The following is a 26,191-nucleotide window of genomic DNA, read 5'->3' on the forward strand; positions in this document are numbered from 1 at the left end:
AGTACCTCTGGTAGATCCGGAACCGATCCTTCCAGGCGTCGTTGAATGCAGCTGTACAATTCAGAGGAATTATCAGGTGATGCGTCCGTAGCGCACTGCCGCTGCTGCAAACTGAGGAGTACGCCCCCCCCCACCCCCGTAGATTGCCGGTGACGGTACGGTGTCTGTCGCTCGTAGATGCCGTTGACAATTTATGCTCTGCCGATCACTTGAGGGAAGCGCTCTGCGTTGCAAGTCACTTGATTGAAAACGCAGGTGGCGGTTTGTTTGGTAGTACCGCTGGTAGGTCTGGAACCTGCCATTTCAGGCCTCGTAGAAACCAGCTGTAAAATTCAGAGGAATGCTTAGGTGATGCGTCCGTACCGCGCGGCTGCTGCTGCCTTAGAAGGAGTACGCCCCCCGTTGATTTACGATGAGAGCATGGTGTCGCTCGCTCGTGGATACCCCTGACAATTTATGCTCTGCCGATCACTTGAGGGAAGCGCTCTGCGTTGCAAGTCACTTTATTGAAAACGCAGGTGGTGGTCTCCCCGCAGGGTGTCGTCTGCAGCTGACAGACGTTGGTGAGTGGTAACACCACGGGTTCTCGTGCCTCCGCTGGGACATCCCCGCAGGGGGATGGTGGTGAATAGTGCATCAACACGCACCCGAGCACCCGCACCTAGCCGTGCGTGGCATCGCCGTGTGCGGTGAAAAGGGGATCCTGGTGGTAGAGCGATGCCGAGCGTTTTGACCCTTAAGGCCCCTCGGCGGAGGCAACAGACCACTTTGGCCCCAGCTTCCTGTAGATCGCACCTCCGGCCTGACCCGACCGGAGGAAATCGGCAGTCGCCTTTTCCTGCCCTTCCCTTTATCTTCGCTTTCCTACCCCTTTTTTACAACTCTCCTGTCTCCTACTCACTTCTCGGTTCTTCCTTTTTTCCTGGCGGCGAGGGTTAACCGTGTGTGGCTGACCAACCTTTGTTACGCCATATTCGGTTATAGTGGTGGTGTACAGCTGGCGGCGGGAGGGCTTTTTAAAGGCACCTGTCCCATTCCCATGTTGGGCTTCGTGGTGGGTCGCTGGCACCATTGCCGTAGAAGTGAAGTTATTTGGAGATATTCCGGTCACAATCAGCACACACCGATCTTTGAATACACTTAGGGAATTATCTCAGATGATGATCTCAAATATGTAACTGATGAAGAACTTGTGGAAGGTTTAAAGGAGCAAAACGCGACCAATGCCTACAAGATAAAAATGAGATGAGATAATAAAGAAATCCCCAGAAAGCACATTGTCCTGACATTTGCATCTAGTATCTTTCCTGACTCCGCAGAAATAGGCTACATAAAGCTCCAACTTCGGCAATACATACCAAATCCACGACGCTGCTTCAAATTCCAACGTTACGGTCACAGCTCTGAGTTGCCGGGGCCAACTCTCATGTGCTAAATGTTCTTCCCATGAACACAACTCTGAAAACTGTACAGTTGAACAACACCTACCTGTAAATTGTGAGGGCAGCCATTCTGCACACCCACGTGCATGTCCAGTCTGGAAACAAGAAAAGGAGATCGTTACTATCAAAGTCAAAGAAAATATAACATTCAGGGAAGCGCGCAAGAGAGTATCTTTGATACACAAACCTACATTCTCCGATGTGGTGCAACAGGGCACGGCACCACAGCAGCTTTCGGCTCCCGCTCAGACCACACGCAGTGAGCCTACAGCAGGGCCACCCGTGCTCCAGGTGGCAGCAGCTAGCGCTGCCCCACCAGCCAAAAAGCAGGCCGCGCGGACCTCAAAGTCAGCGGGCCCCAAGGCTCCTCTTCACACGGAGAGGCCGAACACGAAAACAACTCTGCGTCTCGCACGTTCGTCCAGCGTATCGGAAAATGCGATGGACACAAGTCAAGGCAGTCCTGTTGTGCCGACGTCAGAAGGACGGCGAGGCTCCATAGACTGAAGAAAAAAAGAGAAGCCCCGAATCAGGGCGCCCTAAAACCCAACCTAATTCTCTCACTAACTGCATAATACAATATAGCATTCATGCACTAGAACTGTAGGGTACTCTTACATAACATAAACGACATAAAAGACATATTAGCCACACATTCACCTGTAGCCTTGTGTTTCCAAGAGACAAATCTAGGCTCTGGACATGAAAACATCCTAAACCCCTATAAGTTCTTACGCCGCGACCGAGAGCAGGCGAGCTGGCTTTCGGGTCGCGTAGCCATCATACTTAACAATGAAATCGCAGCCCGAGAACACAAGCTTAAAATCAGATTAGAAGCTGTGGCGACCATCCTGCACACTTTTGAAACAATCACAGCGTGCTGCGTGTATATATAGACCCACATCTTAAAATAACACTTCAATGCTTGGAAGGCCTTCTAGTGCAACTACCAGAACCGTTTTTGATGGTCGGAGATTTTAACGCCCACTCCAGTTTTTGGGGCAGTGAGAAAACCGACACCAGAGGCCATCTGATTGAGGATTCTATACTCTACAGTAATCTTTGCCTCCTGAACACTGGAAAACAAACCTATTTTTCTCCTAGCTCAGGAAAATTGAGGTGTATAGATTTGTCTTTTAGTTCGTCCACTGTTTTTGCAGATTTTAATTGGTATGTCTTAGATAACCTATATAGAAGTGAACATCTACCCATACTAATTACCTTAGCACATTCACCCGAAGTAATCCCAACTAAACCACAACTATGAAAACTGCATTTAGCCGACTGGGCACTGTTTCGTGAAAAAGCCAGCCTAGATAAAATAGTTTCTGAAGACCTGAGTGTAGACGAACTTAAAGAATTTTTCACAAACTATTATTGCCGCTGCACGTCAAGCTATTCCTCAATCTTCTGTAATAGTAAAACAAAATCTCAAATACTGGTACACAAAAGAATGTAAAGAAGCAAAAAAGGAACAAAACAAAGCCCGGGGCATTTTTTACAGATACCCTACACAGGGGTATTTTATAAAATTTAAAACGTTGAGAGCGAAAGCTCGATATATTCGTCGTAGTGCCGCAAAAAATCTTGGAAAAATTACGTGTCGTCGATAAACAGCTCAACCACATCAAAACAAATGTGGGAGAAGGTCAGAAAGCTAAATGGCAACTACACTCCGTTCACAGTCCCCCTTCTTACACTCCCGGTGTACAGACGAGCCTAGAGGAACAGGTGGATATTTTAGGCAAATATTTTTCCGCAGTTTCCAGCTCATCCGACTACACCAATTCATTTCTAAAATACAAAAACACAGCCGAGAAGGAAATACTGCCGACAGGTCACGGTACAAATGAACCACAGAAAAGTTAATTACAATACAAGAAATACAAACCGTACTTTCTGCCGGTAAACATATTGCGCCCGGCCCAGGCCAAATACATTACCAAATGATAGCCCATCTTTCTGAATCTGCCATAGAGGCAATTCTGAATTTTTTTAACAATGTTTGGGTGTCAGGAAAAATACCCAAAGCTTGGAAAGAAGCGATTATTGTATCGTTTCTTAAACCCTCTTAAAGTTTCTTAAAGTTACCAACCTCCCCTAGCAGTTATATACCCGTAGCCCTTACCAGTTGCCTCGCCAAGTCCCTTGAAAGTGTCTTAAATATAAGATTAAATTTTGTCCTTCAATCCTGTGAGCTTCTCGACAGCCATCAATATGGTTTTAAAAAATGCTCCACTAGAGATCACCTAGTCCGGCTTGAAAATACTGTCATAGATGCTTTCATACCCAAACAACATTGTCTTGCAGTCTTTATTGACTTAGAAAAGACATATGGCACAACCTGGAGGTTTAGGATTCTTCAAGACCTTGCCGAGCTTGGAATCTGCGGCAGGACGTTAAATTGCGTAAAAGACTTCTTGCCCCACCGCTCGGTTAATGTACGCCTAGGGTCAACCATTTCAAAGAATTTTATCCAGGAGAATGGGGTGCCTCATGCATGTATTTTAAGTACAACTGTGTCGTAAAAATGAATTCTATTAGAAAAATAATTCCAAGGTCCATTATATATTCTGTCTATGTTAACGATCTTCAAATATCGTCTACATCCTCCAACATATCCACGTGGGAAAGACAAATACAGCTAACAATAAATAAACTAGCAACATGGGCAGACAGGAATGGTTTCCAGTCCTCTCCACAGGAAACAGTGGCTTTACGTTTTTCACTGAAACGGGGCCTACAGAGAGATCCCACTCTACACCTAAATGAAACCCATTTACCTTTGAAAACTGAACACAAATTCTTAGGCATAACATCTGACCGAAAACTAACTTTCCTGCCTCACATAAATGCGCTGAAAAAGAAAGCTTCTCGATCACTGAATGTATTCAAAAGTCCTTCCACACAAACACTGTGGTTCTGACAGGGCAAGCCTTCTACAGATTTATCGCTCCGTGGTACGATCCTGCTTAGACTATGGTTGCGTGGGGTATGGTTCAGCAAGGCCATCCTACTTGAAACGACTAGATCCAGTGCATACTTTGGGTTTGCGTCTTTCTACTGGCGCATACAGGACGTCACCTATGCAGTCTTTATGTTGAAACAAACGAACCATCAATTACAGATAGAAGACGCATGCTTACATGCTCATACCAAGAAATATGGATCCAAATCTACATAAGGCAAGAAGGGAGGCTAGGGCCGAACACATGCAAAAAAGATTAGAGGAGAAAAGCAACGTTTCATACACCGACGCTGCGAGATACGACCACAACAACGGCGCAGTAGCCACAATTGTAAACGAAAACATACAAGTGGCAAGCGCGTTACTAAAGGACTGCACGGTAGTGGAAGCGGAAGAGACGGCGATAACTCTAGCAATCTCAGAAGGCAACCGTACCGGCAGATCCCTGACAATCATTCGCAAACGGCAAGTCGAAATTACATGAATGGTAGAATAGGGAGCAGAGCGCTACGCATTATAGACACCCACCCAGCCGAGAAAAACATTAAACACACGATGATCTGGATACCAGGGCATACAGCGGTAAAGGGAAACCAAGTGGCTGATAGAGTGGCTCGAAGGCATACAAGCCGAGCACCCTATGCATACAGCCACGTGGAACCCGAACCAGTAACCCTAAAATATTCATACATACTGAATTACTACAAAGGTGTAAGAAAAAGATATCCACCACCCAACGCAAGACTAAGCAGGGAAGGCGCAGCTGCAGGGAGATTAATCCACACAAACACGTTCCCCAACCCAAATATCTTAAGCAAAATGTTTCCTATACAGTACGGGGCTAGATTCCCATGGTGTGGTGACAAACCAACACTCTATCATACGTCATGGGCCTGTCAAAAGATAGAGCCGCCGATCATTATGAAAGTCAGTAACCCAAATATGGAACAGTGGGAGGGTATGCTGACCAGCACACACCTGAAGACTCAAAAGGGTCTGATAAAGAGAGTGCGAGGCGCAGCCATACTCAGTGGAGCCTTAGACTAAGGCCCCAACCCTGTAACCAGATGGAGTGTCAACCGGAGAAGGAAGACACCATCTGAAGCCATCAAAAACGAATTTGAGAGCTCAATAAATGTTCTTTCCTCCTCCATACGTTCTAAAAAATTCGTTCGCTACCAAAACATAATTGTTACTAAATAGTTACAAAGTGTTCATATAGAACACTCTTTAACAACAAACCGCAAACCACTAGGCCACTGCTCGTGCGTTTTGAAGAGATTTGCCGGAATCTCGGCGTGCTGAACACATTGCCCGACATTGCGCTAGGACGAGATCCGCTGCCACCACGGTGCGATTTCCTGCAGTGTGCGATCTCACTCTCACCAAGTTCCGCACAAAGTCAACTCCACAACGGCATATAGTAGAGGAATTTCTTTCACTTGAGGAAAAATACAATGGTTTCCCGAACTTTTATACTGATGGTTCAAACACGAATACCTACGCAGGAAGCGCAGTAGTGCGATGGATTTCGGAGAAAACTATGCGACTTCCACAGTGCGCATCCATCTTTACTGCAGAATGTTACAAAGATTGGGCATAGAAAAAATACTACGCGAGAACCTCAAAAACGCTATTATTTACAGAATCCTTAAGTGCATGTACTTACAGCCCTCGACTCTAGAAACGGACTCACTCTTAAAACCCTTATGGAAGATGCCTGCAGAGAAGGTATTTCAAGACGTATTGAAGAGCGCATCAAGGAGGCTACGGAAAGCGCGAGATGCTTCTTCACTCCAATGCCAAAGTTCACAGACTTCGATATGGAGTAGCGGAGCCTCCGATCACTTCGACTAAGAGCCGAGAGAAGATACAGGCACACAAAGTCACAGCTCGGCTTAAGGGATGCAAAGCGAACGCAAAAGAAAATCCAGCGCTGAATTCAAATCTTGCAGGTTGATCATTGAAAGGCATTCTGTGAATCGCTGGATCCTCGGAAACCTGTCTAACGCATGTGGAGTGTGGTGCGTGGTTTACGAACATCTCTTCAGTAGCTACAACCATTCAAGTCTCTAGCACTCACCAAGGACGTAGCGAAGCGGAGATTGGTGAAGACTTTTCCGCAAGAATAGCCGGCCCCAGGTGCCCATCCACAAATCTGAATTGCTACGAAGTGCCTAGATATAGGGATTCGCGAATGGACCTTCTTTTTTCTATGGAAGAACTTGACGCCGCCATGGCTGGTTGCAGACGGTCTTAATTGCCGGGGCGCAATGGAGTAACAAACTCTGCACTTGCAAGCCTTGGTCAGGAAGCTCGACGTGCTTTTTTAGACCACTTCAACTCATCATGGTGTACGGGTACAGTTCCGGACGTGTGGAAGTCAAGTCGCCTGATTCCAGTCCTTAAACCCGGAAAATCGTCGCTTGACCTAGCATCGTATCGTCCAATTGCATTGGCTAGTTTCGTGGGAAAACTCATGGAAAGGATGGTACTTACGCGAATTGAGTCGTATTTTGGAAAGCAACCAAATATACCCAGATGTAATGTCCGGGCTTCGGCGTGCACGTTCGTCTAATGATAGCGTGATTTACGTGGTGTCACGAGTCAACATCAGAAGCATCTAACACGCTTGACCGCAGCGTTGTTTCTGGATGTTAAAGAGACGTATGATAACGTCACCCATCAAGTTATTGTGGGCTCTCTGGAATGTGCAGAACTTGATGGTCGTATGTTCTGCTGGATACGCAGCTATTTATCCAACAGATCACTATTTATGCACACTGAGGACGGACTAACGTCTTCACATTTCACTACCCGTGGTGTCCCACAAGGTGGAGTACTTAGCACAATGCTTTTCAATCTTACGCTTGTCGGTCTTATCGATGTACTACCACAGTAGGCGCAACTCTGTCTATCCGGACGATATTTATTTCTGGGCATCAGGAGTTACGCGACCACAAGTTCGAGCAAGGCTTCAAAATGCGGCAAGCATTCTTACGGTCTACCTCCGCCTGCAAGGCCTGGAGATTCCAACTGAAGAATGTTCCCTTGTTGCCTTTACACGCAAGCGCATGGCCCATTAGCCCGCGTGCATAAATAGCTCAACAGTACTCTACGAAAGAAGCCATTGCTTCCTTGGAGTAATCATCGATCGTAATCTAACGTGGAGCCCACATGTCTCGTGCGTGAAAAGGCGATTGACATCGATCGTTCACGTTCTTTCCTGTCTCGGAGGGAAGTCGTGGGGAGCATCTGTGCAGGCGATGGCCCGGCTGTACACCGCATTATTCTTGGGATTCCTTCGGTACAGTATCCCTGCACTAGGAAATTAAGGAAAACGAACATATGGTGTCTACAAAGTGTACAAGCTTATGCTTTCCGGGCGTGCCTAGTGAAGCCGCAACAGTACTCATCGCCCAGGAGAATCCAGTGACCTCCTATGTAACAATCTAAGCCCTGAGAACACATATTCGTCACCTCTCTCGGATTCCTGCACATCACCTTGCCAGTCTTCCTGCTAACCGGCCGCGTATATCCTGTGAAAAATTTATTGATGCCAATTGCGACTTTATACCAGTCCAATTTACACTAGCCTCGAGACCGTCTTCTCTATTATGGAGCCTGCACCAACCTCGTGTGCTGCTTTCCATACCCGGCATCAAAAAGAAGGCTGATTTATCGTCGACAGTTCCTCGGGCTCCGTGGTCATCCCCGTAAGGACCATAGTTAAGAAAGTGAAAACATCACACCGGACTTCATCGACTGGTGCGGAAGTTCCTGCTATTCGCGTCGCCGTCGTGCATATTCGTGAAGAAACCACCCGGCAATGGTCTGTTTTCACTGATTCAAAGGCAGACCTCCAAGCCTTACAATCTGCTCTTCGTCGTGGGCTCAACTGGTCGCAGAAATCCGAGAGCTCCGCCACACCTCCATCAATAAAGTATACGATATGGTTTACCAATGGCAGCCAGGACACAGCGGTATCGCAGGCAGCCACCGCGCGGACGAGGCCGCGCCAACTGCTCACCATGAGGGCGATTGTGTGTCCATCCCCATCTCGAGAGCCATCTGCGGGTGTGAACGCCCTGCCTACAGCGCCCAAAAGGCAGTCTCTCTGCCGTGCGCTGGAACGTCTAGATCCACGGAGCCCACTGACAGAAATGAAGATTCTCGGCCACTGGCCGCGGCGATCTTCGGCGTTGAAGTCCTCGAAGGCACCGCTCCGCTTCTTGAGTACTTCTGGCCTGCCCGATAGGTTGTGGCCTTTCCGAATGCTGTGACTTTGCATAGTGACTTCTTTTTCCTGCTACTCTCTTTCCTCCGTCATCATTTTATCCCCTCACCCCTTTCTCCCCGTGCAGGCTAGCAAACCGGTTATTCTTCCGGTTAACCTCCCTGCCTTTTCTCCTCCTCCTCCTTCCTTGGCTTTGCATTACATGGCCTGCCCAAGCCCATTTCTTCCTCTTGATTTTGACTAGGATGTGATTAACCCGCGTTTGTTGCCTCACCCACTGTGCCCTCTTCCTGTCTCTTAACGTTACACCTATCATTTTTCTTTTCATAGCTGGCTGTGTTGCCCTTAACTTGAGCTGAACCCTTTTCGTTATCCTCTACGTTCTTGCCCTGTACGTGAGTACCGATAAGATACAGTAGTTGTGTACTTTCCTCTTGAGGAATATCGGTAACCTGCCATTTATGATCTGAGAGATGAGAACCTCTCATATGCGTAATTAACCAACCCTATTAGCCCTGTCCTTTGTCAGCTACGGCCGCCGTATCCTTGCAAACTTTTTAATCTCATCCGCCTACCTAACTTTCTGCCGCCCCCTTCTGCAGGCATTCCTAAAGTGTATTCTACAATAGACCATATTCACACTACCAATCAGGTGATAGAGAAATGCGCAGAATATAACCAACACCAATATATATAGTGTTCATTGATCACGGGAAAGTATTTGACTCAGTGAAAACCTCAGCAGTCATGCAGTAATTGCGGAATAAGGGCGTAGGAGGGTCTTATGCAAAAATACTTCCAGACAGCTATAACGACGATACAACCAATATATTCACTCGTAAAGTCCGCAATAACGTTTCATTAAATAAGGATGTCAAACAGCGAGACACGTTCTCGCAAATGCTATTCATCGCCTGTTTACAGGAGGTGTTCCGCGGTCTGGATTGGGAACAGTTCGGGATAAGAAGATATGAAGAATACTTAAGTAATCTGCGATTGGCTGAAGACATTGCCTCGCTAAGTCACTCAGGAGATGAGATGCAGAGGAGAACAATATGTCTTAAAGTTAACATGCAGGAAGCGTAAGTAATGTTCAACAGTCTCGCAAGAGAACAGCAGTTCACAGTTGGTAGCAAGGTGCTGGAAGTGGTAATGGAATACGTTCACTTAGGGCAGGTAGTGGTCGCTGATTCGGATCATGAGAGGAAAAAAAATGAGGTCACTGCGGTAACCCGCACTGGAGGAATACGAAAGCATTGGTGCCTTCTCGTTTCACTTTGCCCCTATTTTCCTCTCTTTGCTTCACTCGTCGCCTCTCTTTGCTTCAGTTGTCCCTTACTGAGGAATTCGCGCTAAGTGGTACGGGACGACGTGAACACAGACATATGCGCTTCGTCTGTCTTTGTTCACGTAATCCTGTACCATGCTTCCTAAGCAAAAAATCGAGCTCGGCAGACGACTGGCCCAGCATAAGCTGCCAAGCTATAAATGACTGGCCTTGACAGCCTTTTTCCGGACCGTGGTCGGTTTTGGTTCGTGGTCGTTCATTTTTCTATGACTCTGAGCTTCCTGTAAAGGGGCATCGGACTTGGCCGTGCCTGGACCGATCATGGCCAATGGCGGGGTAGAGACGGCCCGCCCTCTGGCGCGTTCTTTGTTCTGGCATTCAGTACTGTAGCATACGGTAACTGATTGGTAACAAGTAACAAGGAGATGGTAACAAGATGAGTATAGGAGGTTTTATTCATGAAAAAGGGAAATCATATTATCAGTGCTACCTGAGTAATTCCACTCTGGTTAGCAACGCTTCAAATCACAACAAAATTCGTATCTTCGGTACGTCTTATTTCCAAATGAATGAATAGATCTGGACCATATGCGTCATAAGACTATCTATTCAAGTTTTCTTCATAAAATATACAACGACGTTGGTTAAACAGTACATGTTACACTAGGAGGCTCAAAGGTAAAAACTGTCGGGTGCGGCAAACAGTGATAACACAAGTATATCATCAAAATTTTAAACTGGCCATAGCAAGCAAAGAGCAAAACGCCGTGAAGGAAAAGCATTTTCATTAGTTCAGTAGGCATCAGTAAATGCGAGTCCGAAATGAATGTAAAGCAGATGATGATTTGGGGATTTTATTTAAGAGAGAAACGTGTTCCACAGTGATATGCCAGCCAGTGTAGTGGTAAATTTGCCATAGTTGTAATCTTAGGAAGAAAGAAATTATAGCTCTCGGAAAATATTGTGTTATTTAATTATTTAGTTTGCCCATAGTAAATGTTTCAACCGGAATATGGCGGTTTACTTATCGGTACATCATGACCGATAGCTTGAAAGGGAAAAGTTGGCTGAAAGGTAAAATATTTAGCTGACGGTAAAATCGGGCTGAGAAAGAGAATAATGGGCTAAATGTCATTAATCTAACTGCTTGTCATTGAAGGCGCTGAAAGTGATCTATATATGTTTAGTATGTATTACACCACGAGGACAAGCAGTATGGGAGATGACTATGTATTGAGTGTAGTACAGTGATTAAATAATATGCAGTTGGAAATAGTGGCTTCTTTTAATAATAATTTGAAGGCCAAACGAAATCTTCTTCGGCGAAGAATGAGCGTGCAGAATAAATTTTATATTTTTATCTAGAACTACAATAAGAACAGTGGCTGCGTCAGAAGGTGGTAGAACGTGCCCATTAAGGTGCACGATGCATATACGCGAAGTGCAATCTGAGGTGAATGGAATATAATGAACTTGGTTTTTGCAGGATTATATGTAGAACGTGGTGTACCATAAAAAATGCTATTGAGATCAGCGTTAAGTTTGTGTTGCGGTATGGTCACAGATTTTTCAGGTGTGAAAATCAAGGTGTCGTATACGAGTACGGTTCATTTGATTCAACGATTTAGGTAAACTATTAATATATAACAGAAAAAAAGGGCCAAGAACAGATCCTTGAGGAACTCCCATGGTTACAGACCTTAAAGATGACATGTAATCTTTTATTTGAACAATTTGGGATTGGTTAGGTAAATAGCTCTGAAGAAGCTGTAAAGGTGGACCACGAGTTCCTAAGCAGGTTAGTTGATGCAGAAGGGTGCAGTGATCAGTTTTATCAAAATCTTTAGTTAGATCGATAAATACTGCTCCAACGATAAGGCCATTGTGAATGGCATCCTTAATTTTGTCAGTAAAAGATAGGGGAGCAAGTTCTGTGGAAAATCCTCGATGGAAACCAAATTGGTGAGGTGAACGTAAATTTAATTTCGATAAGTATGCCATGAGTCACATAGAGATCAGTTTTTAGATAATTTTACCCCCCAAAAATGCAAATTGGATAGTAGTTTGTCATTAGTTCGCGATCAGCTTTCTTTGTTAAAGAACAAAATATTTCGTTAATTATAGATGCTAAAATAGGTGAAAGCTCTCTTCTGCCACAAATTTAATTTTAAAGTAGGGAAGGAATTAAAACTGGCCCCGTTGTTTTGATAACAAAAATTACCCTTTGCACTTCTTCTAGACGCAAGCAAAAGAAAAATTCACAACGGGCCAGGTTAGGCAACGGTGGCTGCTCATGGAGGTCTGCAGTTGAAGCAAAGTGGTCGATGAAGGCAATAGAAATGTCAATGGGTTAGTTTGTGGGCACTTGTCGTTTTTAATTTCAATTGCTTGGGGGTAAAAGCGCTTATTAAGTAATTCGTTAATGAGCTGACAGCGGCGGCGGGTGTCAATAGCATAGTTCAATATTTGGCTTTGATAACAGTCCAGTGTAGCGTATTTTAAAATGGCTGAAAGCGTGTTATAATGCTCTCTGAAAGGTAGTGTTAAATGGCTGTCACTTGAACTTTTTGTGCAGTCTATTTTTTTTATGGCTTGCAGTAAGCCTCTGGTGATCCAAGGATTCCGGAAGGATCCGAATGGACGTTCAGTGGGGACGTGTCACGTGCAGTTGTTAACGAAGTCAGCAAATCTTGATTAAAATATGCTTAAGGTATTGTTAGGACAGGTTTCACTAGCAATGAAAGACCAGTCAACAGCTCGAATCATTTGAAAAAATTCATCTCAGTGAAATAACGATTTAGTAAGTGGTTTACGATTATAAGCCTTTGCAGGACCAATACACATTAAAATAGAGTAGGGATCGGTGGCATAGTGCTCAGTTATATCAACAGTATGATCTAAGTTAATATTAGAAAGGATATGGCCAATTAACGTGCTAGGCCCGGAAGGACCAGGACTGCGCGTGCGCCGTTCGGGCTGCAGGACAGTGCGTAGGGTCTTTCGCGCCGCTCACTGGATTCGCCCACTGAGAGACTAAAAGCTCGTTCACACTTCAGAATTCGGCGGCGAGAGCGAGCGACACCCGCAGCTGCCGAAACTCTGCCTTGTTCACACTTCCCTGCCACCACGTCGCCGCTCGCGATCTGTGTGTCGTCTGCTCACGGTGTACGCAGATATGCCAAGAGGTTAATCGATGCTGTCTACGTACAATAATATTATACACGCTTACGTACGCTAATTGTAGCTATCTTTGCGGACGTTACGCCATTTCTCACTATTAAGACATGGATGGATGGATGGATGGATGGATAAATGGATAAGGCTGAACCCTTTAAATCGGGCGGTGGTTCAAGCCAACTAGCCATGACTTGCGAAATTTTACTCTTGTCTTGATTTTAGCCACAAATCAGATAACATTCGCTTGGTTACTTCTACCCGCTTAAAATCTACTTTCCCTTCACTGCCCTTAAACAGCAATGCCTTGGATAAATCAGCCCCGCTGCTTTCCACTGTAGGGTGAAGCCCTTTACAGAAAAGTATCAAGTGTTCAGCCATTTCCTCCTCCTCTCCGCACGCAACGCACAACGTGTCTATCTCGTGGTACCTGACTCTATATGTCTTAGTCCGCAAAACTCCCGTTCTCGCCTCAAACAACAAAGAGCTTCCTGTACAGTTACCATAGATATTTTCTTTGGCAATTTCCTGCTTAAACATCCTGTATGTTATCAGCGCGGATTTCGTCAGAACCCCTGTTTTCCACAGAGCTCTCTCTCTTTCTTGAACCTTTTTCTTAAGCGATAATTGCTGATTTGCCCCTCTACTGCTGTCCAGATATTTGCTTGTCAATTTTCTAGTTCGCTTTCTCCATTTCGTGTCAACATTCTTTATATACAGGTATCTAAAAACTTTCCTAGCCCACTGATTTCCCCCCATTTTTCTCAATCGCTGCTCAAATGCTATCTTACTGCTAGCTTCTCTGCTCTTGAACGACGCCCATCTCATATCACCCTGTACCCCCTGATTTGGGGTATTGCCATGTGCTCCCAAAGCTAGCCTTCCTATGCCCCGTTGTTTGATTTCTAACCTTGCTTGGATATCTGGTCTCATGCACAGGACCGCATTGCCGAAAGTTAGGCTAGGAACCATCACCCCTTCTCCTTACCTTCTTACCACTTCATACCTATTGTAATTCCACAGTGCCCTATTTTTCATGACAGCTGCATTCCTACTAGCTTTATTCATTACATATTTTTCATGCTCTGTCAGATACTGAGCACCGTTATTTATCCACACCCCAAGATACTTGTACTCATCCACTACTTCTAGCGTTAACTCCTGTATTCTTGGGTTTGCGTCTTTCCTCTTTTGGCTTGACTCGCACCTTCTAGCTCTAGCTCAAGTTTAGTTTAGTGGCGCTATCTGGTGGTTAGCAGGGGAAGCATTGTTGTCAACAAACAAGCGTAAAAAGGGCAGAGTCGTGACCCACAATAAAAAATCAAAAAAGTTTATCACTCCTACGTTTTCTTATGGGCGAGAGCTTCGTCTCATCTCGGACCGGAGGGCCCATTCATGGCCACTGAACTCGCTGAAAAGGCCAGTAGCAACGACGAATCCAGTCCGAAGCGAGGCGTCCTGCATCGAAGGGCGCCGCCATGTTTGTCGCCGTGGGAATGCAACTTCGTACTCGCCGCCCTATTGGCCGATGAGAATCGGCGGAAATTTCCTGGACAGGTCGGGCTTTTCCCTGTCGCGGCAGCGGATTCCGCTCGCTCTCGTCGGCGAATGGAATCTCCAAGCGTGAACGCGCGTGATGGCGCTGTTTTAACGCATGCGCTGCTGCGGTTGCAGCGCAGGCAAGTGAGGGCAGACGGCAAGTTTTGCAAAGTTCATTTAGGTTCACCTCTTCTCTGGCGCCAAGATCACCTCAGCTGCGTCGACAAAGGAAGTTATAAGTGTTTCTTGCTTAAGATCAAGCATCTGCGCTGCCAGGATACGTACCACCGCGAAAGCCGCTGTGGCAGAGAAGGCGCGCCATCGCAGCCAAGACTCCGCCGTTCGAGCCACCGAAATTGACGCGCAGCGCCCACGTCTGGCAGATAGGTGAAATATCAGAACACGTAAAATAGGTAGATGTCAACATAGCCGCGCTGCAATTACGCTCTATAGACTATCGTAATCAGCTCCAGTTTTTTTCAAGCACTATCTCGGAAATTTTAAACAAGCCCCAAATAGCCTGACGTTTTTCTCTGTTGGTCACGAACGTTACGACGACTTCATTCCTCTGAGGGAAGGTGTGTGAGTCACGCCGCGTCGGCCGCACTCGTTCGTCTCAGACACTGGCCATGAGACAGATCCAAGCGCAAGCCAAGGACACTGCCCAAACGGCCCACGAGATCCGAGTGTCTCACGCAGCAGTCCGCAGCTCGGAAGTCACCGCGGGCGAATAACCAATGCGTCACAGTCTTCGCTGTTGTTTTGGCGCTCCATAGAGTTTGCAGCCCCGTTCTACCTATTCTCTCCCCAACGCTTTGTGTTTCCCCCTCTCCGCGTAGAGAAGCAAACATGCATAAGCCCACAGCAGATACCGCCACACTGGCATGCACACACGCCCTCGTGCGTGTAGGAGACGTTGCAGCGCGAAGCGTCCACGGCGGACTTCGTCCCAGGCGTCGAGATAGCGGTGCGCCGAGAGTAAGGGTCGCTGCCGGCGTCGCCTCGCAATAAACTCTGCCTGAGATCGCGTGGAGGCGGAGAGAACGCGCTCTCTTCAGCTCCTGTCTTCTCTCCTCCACCTGTTTCCCTCGCCTGACGCCCACGCTCGCACGGCCGAGCGGACCCAGTGCGTTCCGCAGCGCGCGATAACGGCCCCGTCCAAACGGGAAACAATCTGGACGTTGGGGCTTGCTCACCTGGAGGTGACGACGCACCGGCCGCCGCCCTTGTGTAATCGACATTCTTCGCCCGTGTATGCTCTCGCGCCGGCTTGGGAGAACAGTGCGGCCGTTTTCTCGACTTCGGAGTGCACGATCTGAGGGCTACGCGGGCCGCGACGCTAAGAAGCCATGGACGAAGGAGTAGCCTGCGTAAAATACATCCTCATCACATGCAACCTGTTCGTATGGGTGAGTCCGCACGGCGCTTCACGACGCCCGCCGCTTGTGCTCCTGCATGACCGTCGTTGACAAGCCGCCGGCCACGTTAGGCGTAAGCTCTAAAGTCCGGTTGACTTTTCCGTTTTTGTTTTTTCTAACCAAACGCTAATAACTTACGAAGGTATCATGCAGGGCTAGTAGCGCAAATGAGAGCCGTACACGTGCTGCAGATAGATATTAAAAATGGTAATTTGTGTACTACGTGCAAATATTAAAGCATGTTCGAAATGCCTGCTTGCCATTAAATCTAGTGGTTTGCTTCTAGGAGTATCAGCTGGACGAAATAACTCGTTCGGAGACATATCGGCGCTTCATTACTACGAAAATGAGAGTGCCGCCCATAAACCACATAGCATCTTTGCCTAAAAGATGGATTGCTCATCGCTCGTACAGTAGAAGATTTACGCCACCCCTGCAGCTCTAAATCTATGTACGGTAACAAGAACCCTTGTCCTCACCATCCAACACCTCGTTAGCTTCATAGAAGCCGAAACGGTTCTGCTATAAAAGAAGCAAACCATGCAGCCCGGTTACTTTTGGTGAACACAGTACATTGGGAGTAGGCGTTGTGATGACGCCAATGGCTCGCTGATGGGTTCCTGGCGAACACTTGCAATTTGCGAAAAACATGGAAGGAACAACAACGTCGAGACTACATGTGCAACGTTTCCAGTGAAGGACCTTAGCGGTACAAGCCCGTATATGAGATTTCTGTACTGTATGGCTTGCTGGCCTTGAAATTTATGAGGAAGTTTATGCTAGCTTAAAAAGCTTATTCTGTCTTAAGTTTACGGTACTTAACGAAATCTTTCATCCGCTGCACGTCCGCAGAACCAAAAACAGTTGTACTTCCAAAGACTACGCTAAGAGGAATTAGGTGGGCACAAGTACGATATTAGCTTTCACTGCACCGCTAACTGGAAATGTCCCACTGTGATTTGTTATGTGTTAAAACCTTTGTGATGTCCATTGGTGCCTGCAATAGAAAACATTGCGTTTTACCTGTCTGGGGTGCAACTCCGTTGATGCACTGCAACGCTAGAATGCACAACAAGCAGTAGGCCAAAGCCTTCTATATCATTTTTGTACAACGGAGCAGATTTATGTGCACAAATTCTTCCTCCATGTCAGATGCCTGTCACATACAAAATAATAATTTCAGAAGCAGGGAAATAGTGACAGCAGCAGAGGCTGACCACTCCATCTGCAGCGGGCTTGTAAGAGAGTTGAAACTACCTAATCGTCTCAACTTATTTTTTGTAGGGAGGTCCTTGTGAAAAATATGCGTTAGAAACTAAAATAGTTGAAAACAAAATAGGGAAGATAAGTGGGGATAATATTTCGCCGCTAATTAAAAGAGTAAATGCAATTAAGGATGTATCCGCCGCTGAAATCATCAGCTATTCTTGTCAGTACAGAAGGTAAACGTGAGGTGTATGAGATATAACCATCGGTAAGCTGCAATCCAGAAGTCTTCAGTTCCTTTTAAAAAGGTTTTCAGTGGGTTCACTACCGGTTTGCGTAATAAAAAGGCCCTATTTTGCTCCGCTCTGCATTCGCTACTTTTTTTCCTCGCTTCACGTCCAGCGAAGTGAGTGCCACTGTCGTGTGGGCGAATGGTTAGTTAATGGGACGCCGGCTGTTAGTTGTGCTTCAAAGGTGCTCTTACGGCTTCAGCAGTTGCATGAACTTTCAAAGCGGCAAAGCGAAAAAAGGCGGAATCTAATATGGGAAATGCTTGGAGGAGTATCAGGGTCAAGTGCTGAGGTGTATCGATTGGTTTTGCGAAATCATCGCTCCTGAAACACCGCACCGTAGCTCAGCAGGCTAACACGCGATCTAGAATGGGCTGCGTATGGTCAGTGAAGACGCAGCGCGTATGTAGCTTTCGTTATACCGGGTATTTCTTTTTAACCTTTACATATTTTTATTTTAAAAATTGAGAGATACATCGGTGTGGTCTGTTGAGCAGATTTCTACAGCAAGGCGGACATTGTGCACCCCATGCGGATCAATAATTGAGCGATTAGTCAGCTAAAATAACGATCAAACTATTTTTTTTTATTTTAGGGGGCTCGTTTATATGGAAAAATTGGTGACCGTCAGTGTCGAAAGTGAGCTCTGCTTTTAAATTTTCTTAATCGTCATTTTGTTTCGAAAAATCGAACGCAAAAAAATATGCGTTTGAAAGCTCCTTGGGCTGGCTTTCCCACACTGCATATTTTTATAGGAAGGCTCTCTTGAACTTTTTATGCATCAAATGCAAGCGCAGTTGCAGTAGGTGATGATGTACAAGAAGTTAACTTGATTTCGACGACACGTTTTTTGTTGTACTTTGGAGCCTTGGTGCAACTTCGCCAAATATAATGGAGTCGATGCATTACATCGGTGCACTAGGATAATTTCAAGTAGCGGTTGAATTTATTTGTTTTAAACCAAAAATACAACGAGAAACCTCAGGCTAATTATTTTTTAATGCGTTTTTACCGAAAAAGCTCACTCTTCTCAATGAGTTTGCCACGTACAGCTTGCTGGCTATCGAGAATAAGTGACAGTCGGTCACAAGAAAGCATTAAAAAGTAGTGCAGTTGTCTGCGTTGGGGCATTGTTCCGCTCCGTTAGACAAACGCCGGGTGCAGACCGTGAGTCTTCACTATCACGTTAAGCTTCGTCTTCCAGCGTAGCGCCTTCTGATCGCAGGTTGTAATCAGCTTATCAAAGCTGTTACTCGACTCAGATACTTGCGGACGACACGCAAGGGCACCGACAACGTTTGTAACCGTAACAGGCCGCCGACCACAGGAAACCATGCGCAAGCGTCACGAAAAAGTGTTACGCTCTGGCTTCTGGAGCACTTGAGCTGCATTTCCACTGCTGCTCTCGTCATGCCGACTACGTACTTCAATCGGAAACTTAACTCCCGTGGAGCGGCTGCAGCTTTGAATGTTCATACCGTGACTGAAGGAGTGCGTCACAAACATTACATATGCTAACATGCACCACAACGAGATGAAGACATTCCGACAAGAAAGCGACTCGACAGAAAAGCCTCGCGCCACTTGCCTTGGTGAGCCATGTGTGTATAGCAGGTGTTTCAGGGAAGACGCCCAAAAAATTTCAAAAATTGGTTTTTGCGGTAAAAATATGGCTTTTTTTAGCATAGTATTACCAGTGTTGGTGGACACCAGAAAACCGGTGAATCGTCTTAGGTAGTAAGCTGGTTAAGTAATTTTTAATAATTAGCTTTTAACTAGTAGAGTTATGCACCTAGTTGCCGTTAGAGATTTGCAGCCGGTTGTTAGTAATAGCGATATAAGTTTTTAAAATTTCGAAAACGCGATTATCCTCGGGGCTGTAGCTCGACGAAATTTGGCTACATCGTGCCAAAAAACATGCGCTATCCATTTATTTATTTATTTATATATTTATTTTTATTTCTTTATTTCAGTACCCTCAGGGCCCGAGGGCATTACAGAGGGGAGTGGGGTACAATAGACAAAATAACAAAGGAACAGCAGTCACAAGTAACACAAAAATGTGAACAAGAATATGGCTCGCGCAAATCAGTAGGTTACAGCAAATACAATCAAACAAATTAACAGTCATTTAACACGAAATTATGAGCAAAGAATAAAAGTAAGCATACCACGCAAACAAGCATACCACGCAGACCAGGTCTGTTTTAACTACCACATAAGCTGAAATGAATAAACGGCAGGGCGCAAGAATTACATGCACTATGTTACCATCAAGTTAGTTAAAGCCGATTTAAACACAGAATGGTCACTTATTTCGACGACCGATTGGGGAAGGTGATTCCATTGTGCCGATGTGCTGGGGATGAATGAGTTGTAAAAGTGGTTTGTTTGGCATGAAAGAATACCAAATTTATGACGATGATCGATCCGAGCTGAAACGTAGCAAGGTGGCGTTATAAATTTTCTTTTAAGGATGGGGTTATCGTAGTAAATCTTATGGAATAGACAAAGGCGGGATATATTTCTACGTTGCGACAGTAGTGGGAGTGATAAGCTTGATTTCATGGCACTGACACTAGAGTTACGGTGATAATTAGAGAGAATGAAACGGGCCGCATGGTTCTGTATAGATTCGAGTTGGTATATTAGTGTCTCTTGATAGGGGTCCCAGATAGATGCAGCATATTCTAGTTTACTACGAACCAACGACTTGTAGAGAAGCAGTTTTACGGAGCTAGAAGAAAGATTAAAGTTACGGCGTATGTAGCCCAGCATGCGGTTAGCGTTATTGCTTACATAGTCTATGTGTACTTTCCAAGAAAGATTATGGGAAATGAAGACACCTAAATATTTGTAAAAAGGCACAGACTCAAGGCTGCAATTATTAAGACGGTATGAACGCAATGTGGTGTTACGACGAGAAACCCGCATGTACTTGCACTTTTTTATGTTTAGTTCCATGTTCCATTTGTTAGTCCATTCAAGAGCATGATCAATATCCGATTGAAGAAGAGCTATATCAGAGTCACTGTTAATTTCGCGGTATATGACGCAGTCATCAGCAAAAAGATTTATTGTTGAACATAGATTGTCAGGTAAGTCATTGATATATATATAAGAAAAAGCAGAGGCCCTAGAACAGAGCCTTATGGTACTGCAGATCCAACTGGAGAAGTGAAGGAAGAAACATTATTAGTGGTGACAAATTGTGAACGATTAGTGAGAAACGAATGCAGCCACCTACGAACGTTAGGGTCGAGGTTAAGTTTACTAAGTTTAAAAAAAAGCAGTTGATGAGAGACCTTGGTGGCATGTAGGCAAAGCACCCTTTTTAGTGCACGCAACTAGTCAAAAGCCAAAGTCTGTCGAGCCACATTGTCGAGCCTCCTCAGTCATTGGGCGTCCTTTGTACTCGCAGGGAACAGAATCAGATGGTGACACATGGAGTGCGTCACAGAAAGCAAAACATGATAACACGACACGGGCAAAACATGGTGGTGCCAGCAGGCTGGTCGCGCGATTTCTCCCGGGTACCGCGTTCCTGCTGAGCACTTTTTAACGCGAGGAAACGGATTTTACTGTTCACTTGGATCCGCATACCGTTCCGACGAGAGGCTGCATGTCCTGCTTTCGGAATACTTCATTCCCTCGACGAAAGGCAGTGGACGTGTCGGCACTCGCTTATCAGTGCCCGTGCCATGAGTCACACGTGAAGGAGAAGCGAAGGGCGTAGGCTCCACTTACTACGCTGGCCGTATTTCGACCGAGGAAAAAAATACAGAAACGTGCGCCTGCTTTAACACCACGGTGCACTTTAGAGCACTCCGAATGGTGGGGAAAAATGAGGAGCCATCACCTGCGGCGTGTCCCGCAGGTGCCCGCCTAGGTTTAAAGAGGGAACTGGAATATTATTATGGGCACTCTTATGCTAGCGTTTGGAGTACCAAGAGAGACAAAAAAACAAAAGGTTATCTTGGGATTACTGCTTAGGGCTCGATTAAACTTCATAATGAACTTGACAGGACCGAACATCGCAAAATGTTTTCTTTGTTGACGTACACCTCGCCTGTACATTGTAGCCATGACGAACAGATGAACCCAATTAAACAGGTGAATATATTGGCGAATAAATTGATGAAGTTTAAAAGGAAAATTTTTAGTAAGCTTAAATAACGCGCAAAAGTTGCCTAAACTACTGGTGGTTTGTGTTGTTAAGTAGTATAAACGCAAAGTTTCGGTTGCGTGTTTTCTGTGTTGTAGTTGTGCGTAAGGCTTTAGTGCACACGAGTGGCCGTGTTGAATTCTCGTACTTACCATAGATTATTTAGCACTGATCTTTCTTTCTCTCATATTGTTTCGGTTTCAACAGCCGAGGGGTGGCTGTCCCGTGAATGCTCAATATAAGTCACGTGAAGCATGGAAACTCTCTGACCTAATCGTTCTTTCTTCATTTGTTATTCCTAATAATGAGGAAGACTCTGGCTTAAGCACTGTAATAAATAAAGACGGCTAAGCAACGATTATATTGCGATTTTTGTTGATTCACGCCACCTTTATGGAACCTAGACGTCACAGTTTTTGAAACAGTTGATGTCAGAGCTGTTGAAACCACAGCAACATGGCGGCAAAAATTAATTATGAAATATTTGCCTGTCGCCGGCGAATACCACGTGGTGATCGATGCATATAACATCTTACGCGTCACAGCACAGAAGGAAACATTCAAGAAAAATTTTGGTCCCCATACGCCTGTGAGCTTGTGTACTGCTCTTTGTACACATCTCATGAGAAATCAGTTGTGTGATCTGCAGGCAGAGCGCTTATTTTTTTTCCGACGGATATGAAAAGATGCCAGCTGTTTTTATGTTACCTTTCTGGTTTCTGATATACTATACAGCTAACGTTTCTGATATACTATACAGCTAATTTCTTTTTGTAAGCATGCTCTATATTAAGAAGTTTGTGTTTAAGGAAGAGCTCTGCAGTACTACCGTGGTAGGATAAGTACCGCTATTCCCTGCAAATTTAGTATTCTTTCTTTATTGATCTCAGTGGTCGTGCCCCGTACAAGTGAGCACTACTGTGTGCTCTGTACAATACAATACATGAGCTGCAGAGGCCTTTGTACCACATAGTTAGGCGGATGGTGATGTTACAAAACTGAAAAGCTGCAGTGCTACTTTTTTACAGCGATAGCAGTTAGGCGCTCTTTCCAGGCTTTTTCGTCGCCGTCGTCATAGGCGTAACCGGTGGATGCGTTAATGACATCCGCCACCGGGTGGGTGTCATTAACGCGCCCACCGATCATTAACGCATTCACCTCATATCAACGTCAACCTGGGTCGCATAAGCCCACGGGTGGCTCTGTTTGGAACAGCCGCCTGCCAGCGCAGCTGGGTGCATCACGTGACCACTGCACCAGTGGTCACGTGACTAAACGTCTAAATAGCTATCGTTGAATCTTGCATTACACAGTCGTAACCGTCCGGTGAGTTTTTTTCATTGTTCTTCTTTCTCTTTTCCCATTCATAGTGGCCTCTAAAGTAATTTTATGGAGCTTGCTAAGTGGACACGTGTAAGCTGTTTTGATGATTTGTGGCTTGCTGCCCACCTTAGAACGCAATTCCTACAACGTAAGTCGCTCTCATTTAGAGAGAATTGTCACTTTCTACTTCAGCTTCAAACGTCAAGGCATGTGCCTAGGCATGTGTTTCTCGCTGGCTTACATGAAAAGTACTTGCATCGCCTGTCTCCACTGGTTGTCAAATGAAAACAAAAAGATGCCTCTTTTACCAGTGCTTGTAAACGCAGCAGAAATTCGCGGTGTGCAGAATTATACTTAAGCGTAGAATTTCTCAATGTTACCTAGTGCGAAGGTTTCTTGAAGAGCGCTTCATCCCCCGTGGGAATGCCAGGAAGGCGAGCTTCCTTCCTTGGCTAGTGTTTGGACAGAAACTTGGATTCTGTATCGAAATCGGCAGCTGCGCCGTGATTCTCTCATAGTGCGCTTTCACTCCAATAAATTTAACACAACTGTTAGCCTTGCATGAAAAGTTACCCAGGATTTCATTGAGGTCTACCGCGAGAAGAGTTGCATTATTATGGCTGAATCCACACTTCATGCCTAACAAGCTGAGTGCGCAACCTCATCTTCCCGGCATTTCTGCGCCCCTCCGTGCATGCTGCACTAAGTGTAGCGACTCCATGCTAAGGACCAAGGCGCCCGTCACCGCGTTTTACTAGAAGATCATTGTGCGTTCAAAAACTGCATTTTTGTCTGACGTATGGGACGATTCCATTTCCGCCCCTTTTGTAGCCAACTGCTTCCTTCTGACGCGGTCTATCAATTTCTGCAAGCCAGTTCTGGCCACCGACTTTCCTGACTCGGCATCAGCTGTTTTGATTGCGTTCTGAGTGTTCTGCCAAGTTGAGACGAGCTTGGTTTATTGTTACAAATAACCTCAGAGAGCCCATTTATATGAGACATGTCAGCAGATGTACACTGAAATCCAAATATTTCATGAAAAGGCCCCTCTGAGAAGATCCTTAGCGTGCAAAAAAGTCGAGAATTTTCACTCTTCTTTGCGCCTAAACACTGGCAGCTATTGCTGGGCTGTCCCTTCTACGAGAGCGCCCGTTACATGAACCTCTCGGACCAGGCTACCTTAATTCACATCAGAGAGGTTACATTTGTAAAGCCAAACATCTGACCTTCCTAAATGACACGCTCGCTGCTTAAGAAGTAAAGCCGCGAGTTTTCATTCGGGATAGCATGCCAACGCGGGCCCCAATTAGCCCCCAGAATTTAAAATTAATGTTAAATGTACCTTGAATTTATTTTGTTACAATTTTACTATCAATTTACCTACTTTGCATATAGAGATTTAAAGAGGAACATTCCATACACCTTACGCACCCTATCTTTCGCTTGATCTAAGGCGCACAGTACGGCGCGCGCGCGCGCGCACGCACTCACGCACGCACACACACACACACACACACACACACACACACACACACACACACACACACACACACACACACACACACACACACACACACACACACACACACACACGCGCGCGCGCGCGCGCGCGCGCGCACACACACACACACGCACGCACACACACACACACACACACACACACACACACACACACACACACACACACACACACACACACACACACACACACACACACACACACACACACACACACACACACACACACACACACACACACACACACACACACACGCGCGCGCGCGCACACACGCACGCACACACACACACACACACACACACACACACACACACACACACACACACACACACACACACACACACACACACACACACACACACACACACACACACACACACACACACACACACACACACACACACACACACACACACACACACACACACACACACACACACGCGCGCGCGCGCGCGCGCGCTCCATTTTTTTCTTTTTGTATTATAATATGGCAAACTCTCTGATGTGACTGTCCCGTAAAGTTAATGATTGTACTTTGCGTAGCTTTCATTATGCGGTAAAAAAACATGTATTTTGGTATATGGCCACCAATATACCCCGCTCTCCCGTTGCCTCAGTGCGGAATTTATGCAAAATCATGCTTTATGTTCGCAGAGTCCGAGCGCGTTGTCACATGGCTTGTAATCGCGAGGCGAAGTCCTTGTCAAGATACAGGGGGCCTCCTTTACTGTGTATCTTTGTCCCAGTATACATGAAAGTTTAATTTATAAGAAATGCAGAGCTGATATTTAAGGGCGTGATGCCGGGATTGACGCGGGACTCCCGGCATTGACGCCTGTATGCTTCACTGTCGGACAGCCGATTTCGCCGCATTTCTACATCTTGCTTCCGTACCTTTGGATGATTTGCACAACACTGCGCCTGCTCTTAGCACCCACGTCGACATGTGTGCCCTGGAAATGCGTGACCGGAGATGTGCGGGCGCAGATTCTGGGTCTGGGCGTCCTCTCGGTGGGCATCTGGATCCGGTCCGACCCGGACTTCTGGGTCTACCAGGACAACCTCCCGCTGTCCAACTACTACAGCGCCTGCTATGTGGTCATGGCCGTCGGCGTCCTGCTGCTCGTGCTGGGCTTCATGGGCTGCTGCGCCGCCGCCATCGACAGCCCCTGCATGCTACTCACGGTGAGCGCAAGTCGGTGCCAGCATGGCTGCCCGTCTTGTCCTTCATTCTCTCACAAACGAAGCTCGCACTTACTATGTGGTTCATCGGCGGTCAGAATAGCGGTCAGAATAGAATACTGCTAAGAGGGCACTGATGACAGGTGCACGAAACTTTTGTTCTAAAGGAAAATCGACGATACGTGGCTCAAGTCCAGCTTTCTCGGGCAAAAAGTTTCAAAAATCACAGAAGTGTAAGACAGTGCTATAGAAATATTGAAGGTAATGGTCCATTATTCTGATATGCAGCAAAATCTCTCATTTCCAGTGTTTCCAGCGATCGCATCGAACAGTTAAGGCTTGCATCTAAAACCAGTGGTCAACGCTTTGGACGAGGGCAAAAGCGTGAACAGAAAAAAAACTAAAAGACTGCTGCCGGGTAATCTGCGGATATATTGATT

At 46.0% G+C, this 26,191-nt stretch overlaps 2 protein-coding genes across 16 annotated transcripts in view; one reads left to right on the forward strand and one right to left on the reverse strand.

The window, feature by feature from the left end:
* The window catches only part of LOC144127916 (THAP domain-containing protein 11-like), a 79,279-nt gene extending 63,970 nt beyond the window's left edge, over window positions 1-15,309 (reverse strand). For 8 of the 14 annotated variants that reach the window (XR_013313629.1, XR_013313621.1, XR_013313619.1 and 5 more), the window contains exons 1-3: window positions 14,934-15,309; window positions 1,634-1,945; window positions 1,489-1,537 (exon numbers count right to left, since the gene is read on the reverse strand). The gene's annotated coding sequence lies outside the window, so the exon portion shown is untranslated. Of the gene's footprint in view, window positions 1-1,488; window positions 1,538-1,629; window positions 1,946-14,453; window positions 14,568-14,933 lie in introns of all 14 variants that reach the window. The other 6 variants (XR_013313626.1, XR_013313623.1, XR_013313625.1 and 3 more) reach the window with 2 other exon arrangements.
* A 521-nt stretch (window positions 15,310-15,830) lies between these two features.
* The window catches only part of LOC144127914 (CD9 antigen-like), a 29,268-nt gene continuing 18,907 nt past the window's right edge, over window positions 15,831-26,191 (forward strand). The window contains exons 1-2 of one of the 2 annotated variants that reach the window (XM_077660905.1): window positions 15,831-16,057; window positions 25,557-25,754. In XM_077660905.1, coding sequence (XP_077517031.1) covers window positions 15,998-16,057; window positions 25,557-25,754 — 258 coding nt within the window. In that variant the 5' untranslated portion in view covers window positions 15,831-15,997. The remainder of the gene's footprint in view (window positions 16,058-25,556; window positions 25,755-26,191) is intronic. The other variant, XM_077660904.1, reaches the window with a different exon arrangement.

This window comes from Amblyomma americanum, chromosome 4, assembly GCF_052857255.1.
Source record: "Amblyomma americanum isolate KBUSLIRL-KWMA chromosome 4, ASM5285725v1, whole genome shotgun sequence".
NCBI lineage: Eukaryota > Metazoa > Arthropoda > Arachnida > Ixodida > Ixodidae > Amblyomma > Amblyomma americanum.